The 19,703-nt window shown below is 36.3% G+C and overlaps 1 protein-coding gene across 3 annotated transcripts in view; it reads right to left on the bottom strand.

Moving 5' to 3' along the window:
* LOC126368908 (uncharacterized) overlaps positions 1–19,703 on the bottom strand; it is a 105,706-nt gene that overhangs the window by 26,074 nt on the left and 59,929 nt on the right. For all 3 annotated transcript variants that reach the window (XM_050013142.1, XM_050013143.1, XM_050013144.1), the window contains 2 exons: positions 15,659–15,797; positions 13,244–13,393 (listed from right to left, as the gene is read on the bottom strand). In XM_050013142.1, the coding sequence (XP_049869099.1) occupies positions 13,244–13,393; positions 15,659–15,797 (289 nt within the window). The remainder of the gene's footprint in view (positions 1–13,243; positions 13,394–15,658; positions 15,798–19,703) is intronic.

Genomic DNA, 19,703 nt, shown 5'->3' with positions numbered 1-19,703 from the left:
GTTCATCTTGCGATAAATGTTCGTCTGACTATCCGAATTGATACAGGGGTGAACTTATGTTTATGTTATACCTACATTATATCCAAAGATAAATGAAGCAATCTAACTTAATACTGTTATTTTTCTTCTGTTATATTACCCATAATAAAATATTCCTTTATATATGTGCTAACAGTAGGTACACGATATAAAGCCTGTTGTTCAAGAAATAAACAATTCCATTGCCCAACTATCAATCGTCTAGCTTTCCTTTATCTAAATCGTATATAGTACAAGTAGAAATAGTGACCATTTGTTACTTTGACCCTAAATCCTACCACGTTTCGGAGGTTGAACATGAAGAACATTAGCCAATTTGTCTCTGTACATCACTATCAGACGGGTTTTGTACGAATCCACGTAGTAATAAACTTATAATAGAAGAAAACCGGTGATATATTACAGTAATAAATACACAGTCAGATAACATTTTGTTAACAGCAATATTTTTTTCACGAAACAATTTACGTGTATGATTTACTTAATAAGTTTAATTTTAGAATAAAATTACGGGTATCTACGTAAGCAACTAATACACATCCCACTGCTGGGTATAGACCTCTCTTCAATATACTGGAGGACGCTAAAAATCATTATCTACTTTTCTTTTCCATTTGTTCTTACGTGTATTACCTATAAATACTCAAATTATATACTTTTTAAATTAAATTAAACATAACTAAATTTGATATTCTGCAAAATATTTATTTGTTAATAATACATATCGTCACTGGAAAGGCAAAATTACGTAAGCGCCAAAAGGCCATTTCGAGAAAAAGCCGTTTAAAGTTTCATTTTTTCGTTTTTTTATCATAACTTTTTACCCAATTATCCAATTTAGATGATGTCAAAGAAAGGTTACATTGTTTTTTAATTTTCTATGTCCAGCAATACATATTATAACAGTTGGATTGCTATTTTAGGATATAGTGGCGCTTACGTAAAAATGACTTCAGTTTACAGTAAAGCAAATTTACTTAACCGCCATCTGGTTAAAATATTATTTGGAAGCAAAATTACTTACAGCTCTTACGACAATGCATACGAGAACGACAATATTTCTTTAAATATAATAATACTGTAATGTTAGCGGAGTAAAAGTTACTGTAACGACTTTTACACATCTGCTTTCATTATGTGAAAATTGCCTAAAAAGTGATCGATTGATTATGTCAGTTCACCAAAGATTCTTTAAAGTAAGTTCTTGTAATATCTTACATGGGTAAAAAGACGTAAGAGACAAATAATTATTCTTAATACCTCCTTAAATTACTTATTACTTCAATTGATTTATAAAAATAGCTATTAAAATACTGAAGTGCCAGAAATAAAGTTTCATAAAATATAAATAATAGCGTACAACCCGTTATCTGTTTGTAAAAGTTTCTTTTTAACACTTTCAAAGACAGAACGTATACGGACGTTCCGATTCCAAGGTGTCATACTACCTATTATGAACCACCAATGACCCATGGTCTCTATCCGTGAAAGGGTTAAACGGTTTTATTTAGCTAAACCCGTACGGTATATATTTGTATCAAAATTAGAAATTGCAATTTAAGTACTTCCTGTTGTCAGATTGATCTGAAATTTGGTACGCACCTTTAATTCCGATGTCAATACAATAAAATAAAATCAATAACATTGTAAAACTAAGATGGCAGCCGATACAAAATGGGGATTACATATTTTTCCAAACCCCCTCAATATGGGTATCAAATGAAATAGCTACACAAGTAGAATACTGTGATTATGTCAAAATTTGTTCCAAAATAGCGGACTAGGTACATATTTTTCCACAACCCCCTCAATATGGGTATCAAATGATAGGACTACACTAGTAGAATATTGTCATTATGTCAAAATTTCAAATCCAAGATGGACGATATTACAAAATGACTGAAAGAAGGATGTTGCCCTTAATTTTGTCAGTGGCATCCACCGTCCATAATATGCAGGGCAGCACAGTGGATCGCTGGGTAATGATACCGCCGACAAACTGGCAAGGAGAGGATCAGACACCAGGGTATATGGACCCGAACCAATCCTGCCGATACCTTTCAGTCAGTTACGCTCGTGGGTACGGGACCATACCCAGCAACTACACAACGACAGATGGGCACAGCTGCCCACATGCAGACAGTCGAAGGATATCATGCTTATCATGCAGGAATGGGGTCGCTCCGCGAAGCCTGTGAAATCCCCAGGAGGCTTCTGAGCTTCTGGAAGGAGATAAGTTGGCTTACGTAGTCAACAGTTACACGCATAATGGGCCACCTTAGAGTCTAAATGCGGAAAACAGAGCCCACTAACATAACATAACATATGCAGAGCAGCACAGTCGACCATGCAGTAGTATATTTGGGCTCAAAATTGTTTGAATTAAGACAAGCATACGTGGCTCTAAGTCGAGTCAAGTCTCTGGAAGGGTCAAGTCTTTTTAATTCCTCAATAATTTCTAATTCCTCAATAATTTCTAATTCCTCAATAATTCCCCTTATTGTTTTTCAAAGTATTTACCACGAAGTTTAAAACACTTTTCCATTCGCTCGAACCAGGTATTATTTAACATTTATTCCACTCCAAAGTAGAGGTGTTCAAAATGGCTGACTTGAAAGCGTTGGCCGCTTCTTCACCGCACTGGAATCTTTGACCGCGAAGAGTTTCTTTTTTAATTTAAGGAAATGTAAAGAAATCATTGGAGCTTAGGTCAGGACTGTATGGAGGATGGTCAAGAATTTCTACGTTTTCCTGCTTCAAATAATCGTTTGACGAGCGGTGTGTGAGCTTGCGTTGTCATGGTGCAGCATCCTGCACCCCTGGGCATCATCATGCGTCGCTTTGGGTTAGATTTTCGAAGTTCGGCGATGACTTGTGGTAAACAAATTGTGGTATACCAATCCGCATTAACCGTCCTACGATCTTCAAGTGCAATTGTCGCAACATGACCGATTTAGCCACCTTTTTCTTTGAAGTGCTTCGAGAGCGAACATCTTTAGTCGGCTTTGACTCGTTTTGGAAGACCCAAACTGTGGATTGTTGTTTGGAATCATGATAATAGCATAAATCCAAGATTCGTCACCACTGATGATGTCGTGCACGTGATTTGACTCTCCTCGGTTGAACCTCTGAAGAGTTTTCTTACACCATCTGACGCGGGCTACCTTATGATCGTCAGAAAATGCGGGATGCAACGGCAAACTAGTTTTCTCACACCAAGAGCCTCATGCAATATCGTTTAAATGGTTGTCCCTGAAATGCCTAATAACGCCTCTATTCTCGGTATGTCACAGTCATGACGATTTTTGAGGATTAGTTGTCTCACAGCAACGATATTATCTTCAGTGAAGGCGCTCGAATTCTAAATACCAGCGTTCGATGGTCCGCAGACATGGCACTTCATCGTGGAATAGAGATTTTAACTCTTTGAAACACTGAAGTCGCGGTAGGCCTCTTCGAAAGTTATAGAAAATTTTTCTTTGTAAGATTCATTTTTTTTTCATTGTTTTGATATTCGAAATTCCAACAAATTTGAATTTTGAGTTCTCAATTCAAAATTGGCGCTAAATATGCAAACGACAGAACTTAAAAAGTATAACAAAATCGCTTTTTCTGTCCCTATATCCCTATGTACGCTTAAATCTTTAAAATTGCGCAACGGATTTTGATGCAATTTTCTTTAATAGATAGAGTGATTCAAGAGGAAAGTTTATAGGTATGTATAATAACATCCAATAAATAGTGTTGAAATACTGTTATTTTTGAGGATTTTAATGTGATGTCGTAAATAATTTCATTTTTCCTCAGCATTGCACCCGAGCGAAGCCGGGCAGGTCGCTAATAAATTATAAAATCAATTCTAAAATAGTTTTACTTTTAGATCTATTGTTAAAAAATAACTTCCTGGGAAACTTACTGCTAGCCCACAAACTTGCTTAATAACAGCATAAAAATGCGAAGGCAAATTTACGTACACGCCTTACTTATTCTAAATACTGTAAGTCAAAATTACTTATTCGCCATTCACTGCATAAACATGCTAAGACATTTTTTCTTATACGCCTTACTTATTTTAAAAGCTGTAAATAAAAATGACTTATACATAGTCTATTTTTTATTTTCAGTAGTCCAAAATTACTAATAAAATGATACTTTTCAAACTATAGAATGCCAAATTTACTTAAAGTTAATATGTAGTTATTATATAGGAACACAATATTACTTATACACCAGTCACGAAAAAAACACCAAAATCTTGTTGTTTAAGAAAATGGAATTGAAAAAAGTCAACTATTTTTAAATTTACGTAAGCGCCAAAAAAGTGCTCGTATCGCAATGCTACCCAGACAGATCGACGCAGAATGAAACGCTGATTCCGAATATATAAAAAACCCAAAATACCTATTTTGGCGCTTACGTAATTTTGCCTTTCCAGTGACGATATATTATTAATATGCTAAAGTAAAAGCTTAGTTCTTTCAAGTCCTCAATTTTTAGAGAGATAGTACATTAAAACGTACAAGAAACCGAACGAATGAAGTTTTTACTAAGTATATGATTGAAAATAATGTAGTAAATAGTTTTTTTCACAGGTGGCATTTTTTGTTGTAAAATGTTTTAGAGGCAAAACCATGTCTATAGGTAACCGTGCAATGAGCTGGAATGAGCAGCTTCGTGTACCGAACAATGCCGTTACGACGCATTGATTCCACGGTTCCCCCCTTTAGGGGACGATTTTTGCCATACTAGAGTCGCCCTCTCTTGAATCTATTTTCACAACATAACTGGGGAGTTAAAAACGCCACATCAAAGTAATTCAACTAATAAAAAGGCAGTATTGCAAACCCACAGTGGAGCAGCGTGGTGGAGTATGCTCCATACCCCTTCCGGTTGATTTAGGGGAGGCCTGTGCCCAGTAGTGGGACGTATATAGGCTGTTTATGTTTTGCTATTTAACATTTGCGTGTATAAAAGTAAGCGCGCAATGCAAACAAATGTCAAATAGCAATATTTCTTTTTTAAATAAATTGCAACAATGGGGCCATTTTAAACCCCCAGATTAGGTGAGTAATTATCCCGACTATCATGGTCATCAGACATGATGAAATGTCGTAATTGATATACATTTTTGGCAATTTCGGTTTTTGTTTCCTTTTCTAGTAAATTTTATGTAATTTTGTTATTCAATCACCTTGGTTTGATTTTATTTATTTAAGTTATTACTCATAACGCTTCAAATTAATATTTACTATTTTTTCCGCTTACAGTATTCACGTATTTGATCGAGTTATTCAACTGCACTTTAAATAGACTGATGAATGAAACGAGTCATCAAACTGAGCATTGGCTCCACGACAACACAGGTCTTTATTTATTGATAATTGCTCCATACCTTTTACTTCAAAGTGGCTGTGGTTTCAGAACGGACGTAATGGTGGGCTTTACCAGGAGAAATTCTTCCGCATCGCATTAATTTTAATTCAAATTCGTGAATCATCGATGATTATATTAATGAACACGTCGAGACAAGAAGTATGCACAGTTAGGAATGCAGTTTCCAATATTTTAGCAGTAAATAACACAATATTTTTATTATTTTTTGACGTGAGTTATTGTAGATTTGCCGCAAATGGCATTTACTACTTGGCGGCACAAATGGGGAGCGCTCAAGGCTCTCACCCGGTACAACGTTTAAGACAACAGGCCTGAGGGTGCCCAGTTGAACGCGAACCGCAAATGACACATTTTACGTATGACTGTCCTTTGTTTGGTAAGGACTTTTCAGGCTTGAATCACCTGATTGTCCGAAAAAGTAAAATGATTCCGTGCTTCGGAGGGCACGTTAAGCTGTTGGTCCCGGCTATTAGCTGTAAAAACACCTCCACCAACCCGCATTGGAGCAGCGTGGTGGAGTATGCTCCATACCCCCTCCGGTTGATTGAGGGGAGGCCTGTGCCCAGCAGTGGGACGTATATAGGCTGTTTACGTTACGTTACGTATGAAATAAATTGAAAGACTGGTACAGTTATCACACTGTTTGATAAATCCATCCAAAATATGTCGAACAGCTGCAGCGAGATAACAAAATGGCAGCAGCGCGGTTTACAAAAGTGAATTTTCTCCGCTTTCAGCTCGCGCACCATTGATATTAGCTAATGCTCGAATTTAAAATCCGAGCATTAAACCTAATGCCCTCGGTGAGTTACCCGCCTTTAGCCAATGAAATTTTAATACAGCCTCTTTCCATTAATTTCTCTTTTAAATAATTATTCGTACTTTAAATCCTTTTCTTACTAAAATTATTGTTCGCATATAAGTACTATAGAAACAAAATCTTTTTGAAATGGAACATTACAGTCCCATACACCATGAACTATGTGTGGGCTGGTTATGTACATACATTACATAACATTAGCTCATATCCCAATTGAGGTAGTCAGAGGTACATCCATCGCAAGATGAAGTAAGTCCGTGTCGCCGTCAATAATGGTCGAGCCAAATGTGTTAGTGAAAAAAAAGTTTATTAACTAAAACCCGACTACCGAAAAAGTATGAGGCAAGATTTTTTTTCTCTGAAATTCTTCCTTGATGTGTGAATAACATAACATAACATTTAGGAGATAACTGTCGTCGTATGCCGTGGTAAGCAAACTCTTAGGACAGATCTTAGATTGGCTTTCGCCAAAGGCTATCTTCTTGAAATTACTATTCGGAACAATTTCAGAGAAATATTTTCTTGTTGCATACTTTTTCTGTACAAGGGTGTTAGATTTAAACTTTTATTTTTATTTATATTATTTTGGGGCCTAATTTATTAAGATAACGTGCTTATCTTTGCTTATTATGTGGTTTATATAAGATTTTAAGATAAAACTTACCCGTAACATGTCTGAACAGTAATGTTATCGATTCAATGTAATTAGTTATTGAATAAATACAAGCAAACCCGCTAGTAAAAGCTAGTAATATGTACATACTTTAAATGTGCAAATTAAGCCCTTTCATTTGATACTTAACACAATATCACCACTGAAAAACTTTATTTTTCCGTCCTTAGTGAGGTTGGAAGCATTTGAGATGTGGTGTTGGCGAAGGATGGAGGGTATAAGCTGGACTGAAATGGTGTCAAATGAAAAAGTGCTGGAAAGAGTTGAAGAAAAGAGAACCATATTGAAGACTATAGAGAACCGGAGAGGAAATATGATTGGCCACCTGATACGACACGATTCATTTATAACAAACATTATAGAAGGAAAAATTGAAGGGAAGAGAGGAAGGGGTAGACCTAGGATAACATTTATGAAACAAATAAAAGAGAAGGTGCAGGTCGTGTCGTATCGGGAGGTGAAGGTTTTGGCGGGAAGAAGAGAGGAATGGCGGTTACTCCACCGACAAGAGCGCAGCTCTTAAATAGAGAGAGAGAGTTAATGTCCACTAAGTCTAGAGGGCGCCACATTGAACTTAACGTGACGTCACATATTAATAACCACCGGAAAATCAAGACTCCTTTAGTGACACCTGATTCTTTTACATTATGACAAATAGTTTAGAAGTTAGGTGGTAACAGACGTGCATACACACAAACATACATAGCGGTTTAACACAAAAACCCCCCTTTTTGCTTGGCCGCAGTCGGTGAAAAACTGCGCATAACATAAATTTAATAACTCATTAGCGCAGTCCGGTAATGGGGTTCGAACCCCCTGGTTATCTAACCAGTCATAATTGTATGATTGCATGCAAAAATTATACAAAAATATGCTGGAAATGTTTTATCAATCGATCAATCAATCAATAATACTTTATTGCACACCAACATATATAAAGGACATTAACATACAAATAAAACATAAGCACAATAGGCGGCCTTATTGCTAAACATAATATATAATGATACAACATAACAAAAAAAAAGAATAATAAATAATATATACTTATCTAAAGAAATATATATATATATATATATATATATATATATATATATATATATATATATATATTATTTTTACCTACTAGCTCTACGCCCGCGACTTCGTCCACGTGGATTTCAGTTATAACACGCGTTACGTTCTTTCCCATGTCCTTTTTGACCCCTTCAGGGATGATTTCGGCGATAACATTTCCTATATTATTTTTTGGTCCATATACAATCTCGTCATACCGAATTTTATTTAAAAGCTCCAGCTAGGCGGTTTTAGCGTGAAAGGGCAATGGTCAGACAGAGTAACATTCGATTTTATAAACAAAAGTGTCCTGGATGGCAATAGCAAAAGGATGTCTTAGAAGTATCTAAGGAACTCTAGTAAAAAAGAGAGAGAAAAAAACTAAGAAATCCTTTTGCTATTGCCATTTTTCTACTGAAAATCTTGGCAATTAAAACCTTTATTCTACAACTAGGACAGTACATTCCCTAGTGTACTTACGTCTTTTATACTATATCTATGTTCCTTCTTACTCTGCAAGGTGCTTCTTCGAACGAATCTAATTGGATAGGTTTTTCTTAGAATATTTTTATGGCTTGTTTATTATATAGAGAGACACGACCTTCAACCGGAGTTCTTTTAGGAAATTGAATGTGTACTCTAAAATCTTAAATAACTTGTAATGTTTACCCTCATTGATTTAAAATATGTGTTAATAACCCGTTATTATGTGTTATAATTATGATAATAACCGCGTAAAACTAAAACAATGTATAAAAGATGTGTTGCTGTAGCAGTTTCTTGTCATTACTTCTCCTCAGCCATAACACCTTGCGAAATGGCGTAAATTCAAAAATGTTACATTGACCTTCAACAAGTTTATCCATAATAATTACGTTAAATAAATGATTGTGATTTCTGATTTCTGAATTTTTGATGCCCGAATTTGACTCGCAGTTGGCCGATTTTATATGATATATTATGTAATAATGATATCCATAATTAATTATGGAATGGAATGCAAATGGAATTCTATAGTCTCTGCTTACCCCGGTGGGAAATAGGCGTGAGTTTATGTATGTATGTATAATTAATTATTTATAGGCATACCTTCTATAACATCAAACACAACATCTGTCTAGTTCAGTATTAATTAGTGATTATATTCAATATTGGTAGTTATTCACAACCTGAATCTGGGGCATGGTTGCACGCATTACCCTCCCCTCACTTAGGCACTTTATTAGACGATGATTCGTTGCGTGTGGCGGTCGCTTTCCGCCTGGGTTGCAAGGTGTGTGAACCCCACATATATATGCACCTGCGGTTCCATGGTGGAGGCTGATGGCCATCACGCACTGAGTTGTCGACGTTGCGCGGGGAGGGTTTCACGTCACCATGCACTCAATGATATTGCGCGGAGAGCCTTAGTATCAGGTATGTATGTATAATTAATTATTTATAGGCATACCTTCTATAACATCAAACACAACATCTGTCTAGTTCAGTATTCATTAGTGATTATATTAAATATTGGTATTATATGATCTGTGATATTAATAACGTTTTACAATAGCTTCAATACGCGGTACAACCTGTAGGCTTTTGAGAGATCTCATCTGAATCAATCAATAATTGCACAAAAACATTAACACAGGACATGTACAGACGAGTAACATCAGGACAATAGGCGGCCTTCTTGCTAAACAGTAATTTCTGCCGGGCAATCTGAGGGTGAAAGAAGTTTATGCATTGGAGCGCGGGATGGTGCAATAGAATAAAATATATTTTTTTCTTGATGATGATTAATGAAATGATGAAAGGTGATGACGATGAATGATGAAACACAAGCCCCCTACCTCGAAGCAGACTCCTACTCCGAACCCCAAACGAATTAATTCAGAAGTTCGCATAAACTTTTGAGTTATAAAGCGGCTTGTTGGTACGAAGCGAAAATAAATAGGTACACTTTATTTATTGAATATTCCGATATAATAACACTATCGCGAATGTTTTCCGACTAACTTAATGCGACCATTAAACACAAAATACCACTTCGTATTAATTATTTAGATTATTCAATGAAGAAAGCAACTGTCCCGTTTCCGTTCCCGCCAAAAAGTGTTATACCATAAATATTTTTTTTTTTGTTTTGGTTTTCCCCGAAGGGTAAGGCAAAGGGAACTATTCCCATACAGCCATGTCTTACGTATTTTTTTTCTTGATGATTGATGAAATGATGAAAGATGATGATGATGAAACCTAAGCCCCCACCCTCAGAGTAGACTCCTACTCCGAACCCCAAACGAATTAACTCAAAAGTCCGCATAAACTTTCGAGTTATGAAGCGGCTTCCTGGCACGAAGCGAAAATAGGCAGATACACTTTGTTTATTGAATACTCTGATATAATAACACTCGCGGATGTATTCCGACTAACTTAATGCGATCATTAACCACAAAACACCACTTCGTATTAATTATTTAGATTATTCAATGAAGAAAGCAACGTCCCGTTCCCGTTCCCGCCAAAAAGTCTTATACCATAAATAAATAAATAAATCTCATATGGTGCTGCTGTAGCAGCCAGTGTTGTGACGTTCATTAGTAGAGTGATGTATCAGTCGAGATTAGACCGATTGATTCTATTCTGTCAAACAATAAGTAGACTTTTTACTTAATCTAGTCATACGACTATCATTTTACTATGAAAAAGGAAAACTTTTCATAATTTTTCTAATTAAATAGTACAACTTTGACCCTAAGTTGGTCTGGATGAAATTGTTGTCTAGCAATAAGGCCGCCTATTGTGCTTTTTTATCAGTTTGTAATTGTCTTATATTTGTGCTATTAAGTATTATTGATAGATTTGATTGAACTTTTTACCGAGAAAAACTGCAATAAAAGATTAAAATTAGATAGGGTTGACTGCACAGCTTGTTGAAAAAATGAAAAGAGTAATATTTTTTTTACTCTATTATACATGAATTTAATTAAACATTCTACTTGCAATAAAGTTGGTTGTTGTCTCCCAACACAGGCGGTCGAAGTTCATTGTTTGAACAATTTACGCAGCAGTTACTAGGTTTTGTTTCAGAACAGTTCGAATCAAAGTTTTCTAATTTAACTAGATTTAACTGCATTATAGTTTTGATTTAAATAAACATTTAAGTTTTTTTAAAGTAGAGTTAAAACTTATGGAGAGGGCAACGTCTTGCTACCTATTCAAAGTTCATTAACGCCTAAATTATTACAAAGAGATGACAAAGTGTAAAAATATTACGGTAGGTACCTATACTAAATCTACGTTTTCATGGCATTTTATTTCCCGTACGACCTAAACGAGATTTTATCGGATTTATGAAACTTATAAGGCACGAGTCTTACGTGAAAATTCCGTGATCGAGACGTATTGCTACGTGCCAGTCCGGAACATCTACGTGAAAAAATCGCATCGAATAGTCGCTGTGTGAACGTAGCCTAAGTGTTATTTTTTATTTCAATACACAGGTATTGCGGGTTTCACACCACGAGCTAGTGAAAGACATCTGAACGCCAGTACTTGTTATTTTCTACTACTGAATAATCTCGTGTCTTTAGAAGATTTCTAACAAGCCCAATCGAAAAGTCGCACTAGGGCTGTGAGCATGGAACTTATATAATAACTAATTTTATAATAAGCTCCCGACTTTATTTCAATTCGGGTAGTAAGAGCCAACCATCGCAAGATGAACTAAGTACGGTCACGAGTATTAATACGAGTATGTATACACTTTGCAACCATGTCACATTAACTTTTCTGAAAAATTAAACCATAAGCCTCATTAAATGATAGTGCGACAGGGTTCTAAAGTGGGTACATGATATTGCTCATGACTGTACCCACGCCTCACTGAACTTTCTGTTGTACCAACGTAGTAGGTGGTGAACCGTATCGCTGTCTATAACGGTCGTGCTGTGTTAGTGAAAACTGCACTAAGATAAATTAATATCTCATAGTGGAAGTCCGGTGTCGGAGTACGAACCGGCGCTCCCCGTTTGAGAAGCAAGCCAGTGAATTATTAAAAAAAATATTTGTTCGAAAGTTTTAAAAGTCACTACTTCTCGGAGCATCCTCTATAGCGTGAGCATAGGACCGGTTCGTGCACTGCGACGCGAGCCGCCAACACTACTACGTATGTGATCAACTTGTACTTGCCTACCATGTTTGTAAAGATATTGTGATATCCAGCGGAGGTGTAGTTCGTTGCGGTGTAGATTGCCGCTTTGGTATATCGCTATAAACATGTATTTGTAAAAACAAGCAGTCTTTGCTGCGCGAGCAACTTCGTTGGGTGTCGCAATTTGATTGTACTTGTCTTTAGTATAAGATGTATATGTGGGATTAATGTCGGGACAAACCCTTTTAGGGTTTTCCGATGTTAACTATTTAAAATGTAGCATTAAATTGTATCTCATCATCATCAGCCGTATGACGCCCACTGCTGGGCATAGGCCTCCCCCAAGGATCTCCACGACGATCGGTCCTGCGCTGCCCGCATCCAGCGGCTTCCCGCGACCTTCACCAGATCGTCGGTCCACCTTTTATGTCGATATTCTTCTTCTATCGTGTGGGTTGTGAGGTCCACCTTGTAGCGGGCCTACCCACTGAACGTCGTCCGAAATTGTATAACTCCCGGCAAACTTCTTGAGTATCGAGTGTCGTAGTGGGGGAAAGTTCGCGCACGTACACTTCCGTGCAAAAAAATGAACTTTTGATTATTTTAAATAAAACTAAACTTATATTATTATAGTTTATTGAAACTTATATTATATTATTATATTTAATAAAAAACTAATCGTCACGTAAGTATGATATTCCTTCCATGATGTTGAAACCAGCAATACCAGAGCTAGTGCTAGGTTTTGGATCTGTAGACATAGACCTCGTGCTAGTAACTAATTCTTAAACTTAAACAAATGAGTAATAACAAAAAAAACGAACAAAAGAGCAATAACAAAAACGTGACAGTTTCACTGCACGCAAGTGTATTCGGGAGTCAAAGGGACGAAGACAGAGTGCGCGGGGGAAGTATCGACTGATCTACCAATAGCCGGTCGATGCGGGCATCACCCGCCCCCGCGCCCCGTACCACACCACCAAAGAGATCTAAAATTCGGTTGTGCGCAGTCAAGGTCGATGCTCAAGAAGTTTGCCGGAACCTATATCTATGATAAATAAATAAAAATAATAAAATAACCAGACGACCACAGTGGCATAAGTAATAGTGACTAAATACTTACTCTCTTCCTTCATTCCTCTAGGCTGTGGGCATTGAATGGAGTCGTACTCGGTCCTGCCATACTGGGCTGAGTAGATGGCAACCCTGGAGTGAGGGTTGCAGCTAAGGTGGAGCACGTCGTTCTCACACCCCACCTTACTTCTGAACTCATCTGTTGGCCAATGGTAAGAATTGTTAGCGAAAAATCAATCATCACGTTTTGAAAATTACCTACTACTAGACAGTATGTCTAGTTCAGTACAATTAGTGATAATATTTCAATATACCTAGATACTGTTGTACGGTCATAAGTACTAATATGTTACACTTTGAAACCATGTCACATTAACTTTTTTGACAAATTAAACCGTAAGTATCATTAAATGTCAAATATGATAGTGCGACAGGGTTCTAAAGTGGGTACATAATGTTGTTCATGGCTGTACAATAGTTTCAACGCGCGGTACGAACTTTTGTCAAAGTACAGAAACAAGTGTTGTAACGTTCATGAGCATAGTGATGTAACAGTCGAGATCAGACCGATCGATTCTGTTCTATCTAACATTATTTATCCACCTACTTCATTAAAAGCTTATAAAATGATACGTTCCAATACTGGAGATAGGTCTTTTCTCAATAAATGTACGTTAGTGAATAAACGCCCAGCCACATAACAGTAAACTTAGAATTATTTTTTCCTAAATGCCAATGCCCAATGCCCCACTTCAGGCTTCATTCCAATCAAACACAAGATCTCAGCTTTGGGAGTCACTTATATCACTCACAGAGGGATATGAAAAATTTTACGTTACGGAAGTTCTGTCTACCCTCATAAGCACCTAGTCGTAAGTTAAATACTTATCTCGCAAATACTAAATGCCGTTAATCGAATTGCCATTTGAAAAAAAAAAAACAATTTACAAAAGGGCAGATAAACTCCAGTATATATTTTAGGCTTCACGTTTTCGCCCACAGCCTCGTAAATAACGATTTATATTTATGAATATGGAATAGAGGTCTTCATAAAATAACCAGTTATACTGAAATTGGTTTTCTAGACGTAAATAGAAAATGAATTTTTAATAACGGTTTCATTTTTATTGACGGTTTTATTTATATGTGAAAAAGCTACAATACAATACAAATACACTTTATTGCACCAAAATATAAAGAAATAATTACAAAAAGACCTTATCGTTTAAAGCGATTTCTTCCAGACAACCATAAGGTGAGGAAAAATGTTAAAAAATTGAAAGAATGTGAGAAATGTAAGAAAATGTAAGCTATTGAATCTTTGAGTTCATGTATTGTATGAATAACTAGCTTATCTTCACCTATGAAACAATTATAATCAATGTCGATATTCTTCTTCTATCGTGTGGGTTGTGAGATGAATGACCAACCTCATCAACCCTGGTGTCGGGGTTATTATTGAGCCTCCAAAGGCCCCTGACGTGACTCAGGTAACGACTACGTACTTATCAGTAATTAGTAACCGGGACCAACGGTTTAACGTGCCTTCAGCACGGATCATCTTACTTCTCGAACTTACTTACTTCTCGAACAATCGATATAAAAAAATATAAAAAATGTTTATTTCTTTATCTTTGTTATTTTACATTATATGGTGTACGGAGGCTCCATTTAAGCAACGATTTGCTTGTGATAGGAAACTCCGCTCTTCTATAACTAGATTTACTTACATTATTATTTAACTAGGCTACAGTATTAAGTAAAACTAAGTACGTCGTGTTTACAAATCAAGAGGTATCATAAGTGTAAGTACTTAGTTTCAATTTAAGGGGTACAAAGTTTCACATAGAGGCCGTAATAAGGCTAAGGTACTAAGCGAGTTTTATTTATACCTACAGTTTGCAGTGCATCGATTGTTGTTGAATGAAACATATACAATGTAGGATCATTAAACAAAGAACGTTTTATTTCAGTTCTATGGCACAATTCAATTACTTTACCGCTTGGTCCTAGACTTCCAAACGTGTTGCGTCGAAGAAGACTTTTGGAAGTCCTCTATGACTACCAATGGTTTTTTTTTTTTTTGTAAACAAATTGCCTTTTTATACTACGACACTGCAGCTTTTGGCATGAATAATTGTTAGGTAAGTTGATACTTATTACGACGCCTATACCCGCCATGAGGCACCCAATGCGTAACATTCCGCGCCCACCACTCAGGATGCATGCGACAAACATGGCCAGCCAGCCCAATCCAATTTAAGTCAAAAGAGAGAAAGAAATGGCTCGGGATTGAATGGTATGGGACCTGGACGTTTGCCAAAGGGACTGGCCAGAGTACGTACAGGACCGCAAAAAAATTAAAGGGGAAGGCCTTTGCCCAACAGTGGAATCATGTAGGCCAGATTAGATTTAAAATGGGTGGGTAGCTATTTTATCGGTTCCAAAAAATAACCATACTTACAAGGACGGCATTTGTAGGCAACTTCGACGAACCTCCTGGAACCAGGACAGGGGTCCACTCCGAAGGCTTTAGGGCTCGTGTGGAACTTGCATTGCCGCTTCTTCTGACAAGCCTCCACCACAGTCTGAAGTAATGAGTACTGTAACAAGAAGATAAGTTCATGTATTCTTTGAGCTAGAAGGATGTACTAGGAACAAATTGGAGATGTCCTTAGAAAAAGTTTAGTATGATCTACTTTATACCGGCGTGCGTGTTAGAAATGAAGCATGAGAAGTATGTCAGGATCGTAAATAGTCTATAGGTTACCCCGGTGGGAAATAGCCGTGAGTTTAAATATGTACGTTGATCAAATATTTGTTCAATGTTTACAATATCACTGATGTTGTTGTTTGCTGTTTGTTGTTGTTAGTTTGTAATACCTATCGGGAGTCTCATATTTACCTGATTTAAACGCGGTAAGAACCCGTTATTATGTGTTTTAATTATTCAAATATTTGTTTATCTATAAAGTTGGTATTGCATTTATACAAAAATAGACCTGATTTTATAATTAATAAATGTAGCTATAATGTGGAATCTTGTAACTTCTCTGTTTATGCTGGGAGTAAAAAGCTACTATAAAGGTGTTCCCTTACCGTGAGTATTCGCCTGTAATATCTATTTTCAAAACTTAGACAAGACTTACACATTACCTACGCTTAAAGCCTTTATCGTACCTTACTATGAAGAGAAATTGAACACTATGAAAAAGAGATCAAACAGGAACCTATTTCCAATAAAGCATTTTTGTTAAGCGTTCTCCTTGTATCGTTACTTGGCATTGAATAGCGGTTAAACACGAACCTTATCGAAATAAAAACTTATAAGATAACCCTTTGCAAGATCTATGCCTCCATAAAAGTGAAATGCTAAACCGCTGGAGAGCGCATCACTTGAGAACGGATTGATTTAGCATTATTTTGAATACTACAGTCTGGAAACTAAATGTTTTATTTCTGTTAATACGCCTAGCTACCCAAGGGAAACACCAAAAAGACTTTATAAATTAAAAACAAATAATTAAAAACTTTTTATTGTTGTGTGTGTGAACCCCGACAGTAGTAGTGACGTTTTGTGCTCCTTTTGTTTTTTCCCTGCTTTATCTATAATACGTTTTTTTCTGCAAATATTTTAATATAATCGTAAATGCACCGCCGCCGCTAACTAATTGTGAATAGACTGCTGTGATTGTATTCTTGTGCTGTCAACAAAAACCAGGCCTGGTAAGAAGAACAGAGAAGCTGATCAAGTGAGTGTTTCCCTTTTTCTTTGAGCTGGGCTATTTTCAGGATATAGGGACAGCCCAAATGGTTAGGATTCTTCCTTTCCTCATCTTTTTCTTTTCCGCATTAATGTGTATCAAACACTCAATACAAAAATCTCATTTTTACCGTGTGCTGATTAAGGCGTAAATGTGCGCGAGACAGACAGTTTCGCGCTCTCCCCCTTGCTCCTTACCGACTCTAAAGTAAGACCCAGAGGGGGCGAGGTCGGCGCCCGATACGAATTGGTGCGGGGCGGAGAGTTACCGTTCCATCACAATATCACTCTAAATTCTATGCTGTACCTAGGTACATAAACTCTCACCCATTATACCTAATGGCGTAGGTAGAGCCACCGGTAACCAAATGACAACCAGAAGCCACTTTTGATACAAATACCTTAATAAAAATTGATACACTGCAAATATTCAATGATACAAAGATTGAATCATTGAATATTTGTCCGACTATACAAGTTGCAAGAAGCTGCAGTCGGCTTAGGCGGATGAGACGTTCGTTATGTAAAAAAAATGACGATTCAAACCCCTATTCCACTACACCTCACCGAGTAGCCGGTCTTACCGAGTAGTCTTATTAGTTGAACTACTGGGAATTTCCTTCCCAACAAACTTGCTGAATAGTAAGACTTCACTTTATTAAGACAAGGTATTTTTGAATTTTGAATATGAATTTTAATAATCCAAATGAATTGGAAGATACAGGAAAAAATGTCGGGGACTTGTAATGAATAAAAAATTTGACCTTTAATCATGTTTTTCCGGTAATAATAGCTAAATAAGGTTTCCAAGATATAGAATACACATACAAATATTTCAGTGAAATTAGCTGGGTAGTATTTATCTTCTTTCACGTTTGACCTTGGATTATGTTCACCTGCGTTTCAAAACAAATCCACGGAATTATTAATATAAGCTTTACAAGTTAATTCAACTGTAATTTCCGGTTCAGTACGTATATACAGGGTGGCCCAGAAGATCAGGTTCAAAATGAAAAATTAGATAGAGGGGCTCATTAGCTACCAGAAACACCCCCATGTATGTTCAGCAATTATTTACGGTTTAGGAGATATGACCCATTTTGTACCTTTTTCTAGATTTTCTACCTTACTTCAAAAATAATCATTTTGTCGCTATCCCTTACTTAATAATTATTTTATTTTACTTCACAACTATGCCTAAGGCTGTGACCGCTCAATCAAAAATAAATCAAAGTCAAATCAAGTATAAAAAAAAAGTTATCGGAAGTCAAAGTGAGAATTCGACCAAAATTGTTACAGTTGTTAAAACTTCGCCGAAGAATAATAAACACATGAGATTGTCATGGACCCTGAAAGTATTTCTAAAAACTGCTCCATTTAATAAGCTTTTAGAAACATCCAAAAAAAGTACCCTCAATACGGGCAAAAAACTAAGTAATTTGACCTCAAATATTGCAAAACAGACAGATTTGAAGGAAAATTTGACATTCTCATACAATGTAGCTGCTTCTTTCTAACGTTGTTAAAGGTGGTCAAAGACACATTTTCAGTTAAAAGTAAATAAAAATCACGCTTATAATCGCTAACAGGGTAGACATAGCAACATTCCGAAGACAAAACTTGCAGTCACTTTTGGTATTCGTATTTTATTGAAGGTACATAGATTTCAAGGAAAAAGTTATCCCCAAACACTGTTGGTGATTCATACTATTAGATACTAAAATAAAATCTGTCTTTGAGCACCTTTAACAACGTTAGAAAGAAGCAGCTACATTGTATGAGAATGTCAAATTTTCCTTCAAATCTGTCTGTCTTGCAATCTTTGAGGGCTAATTACTTAGTTTTATGTCCCTATTAAGGGTACTTTTTTTTGGATGTTTCTAAAAGCTTATTAAATGGAGCAGTTTTTAGAAATACTTTTAGGGTCCATGACAATCTCATGTGTTTATTATTCTTCGGCGAAGTTTTAACAACTGTAACAATTTTGGTCGAATTCTTACTTTGACTTCCGATAACTTTTTTTTTATACTTGATTTGACTTTGATTTATCTTTGATTGAGCGGTACACAGCCTTAGGCATAGTTGTGAAGTAAAATAAAATAATTATTAAGAAAGGGATAGCGACAAAATGATTATTTCTGAAGTAAGGTAGAAAATCTAGAAAAAGGTACAAAATGGGTCATATCTCCTAAACCGTAAATAATTGCTGAACATACATGGGGGTGTTTCTGGTAGCTAATGAGCCCCTCTATCTAATTTTTCATTTTGAACCTGATCTTCTGGGCCACCCTGTATAGTGACGAGTTACGTAAGTCTCATGCCCTGGTGACGCCACGAACGAATTAAGAAACTATTTATCAACATAAAATTCCAATAATTCAGTCCAATAAACTTCTACAAGTATATATACCTAGACCTTTATCTACTCTAGACTAGAATAATCCGTAGTCCATGTTATAATGTTTCGGAAACACTACGGAAGGCAGTGACAGTCGCTCGCTGTTTGCATTAAAACTGTAACAACAACATATCTTTTACATCAATATATATGTCGTGGCCAGATCTTAGAATTGATCATTTCATGATGTGTTAGACCATTTCATGAAATGGTCATATTTCATTTCATTTCAATGTTTGGCCATATCATTAATGTAGGCGACGTTCACGCTATGTGGTGTAATAAAAATGCGAATAGTCGATTAATTTCTTAGGTTCAAAATTATTTACCTAATCGATACTATTGATA

Source organism: Pectinophora gossypiella, chromosome 8 (genome assembly GCF_024362695.1).
Source record: "Pectinophora gossypiella chromosome 8, ilPecGoss1.1, whole genome shotgun sequence".
Classification (NCBI taxonomy): domain Eukaryota; kingdom Metazoa; phylum Arthropoda; class Insecta; order Lepidoptera; family Gelechiidae; genus Pectinophora; species Pectinophora gossypiella.
The sequence above is the reverse complement of the archived record's forward strand: the minus strand, read 5'-3'. Positions and strand labels throughout refer to the sequence as shown.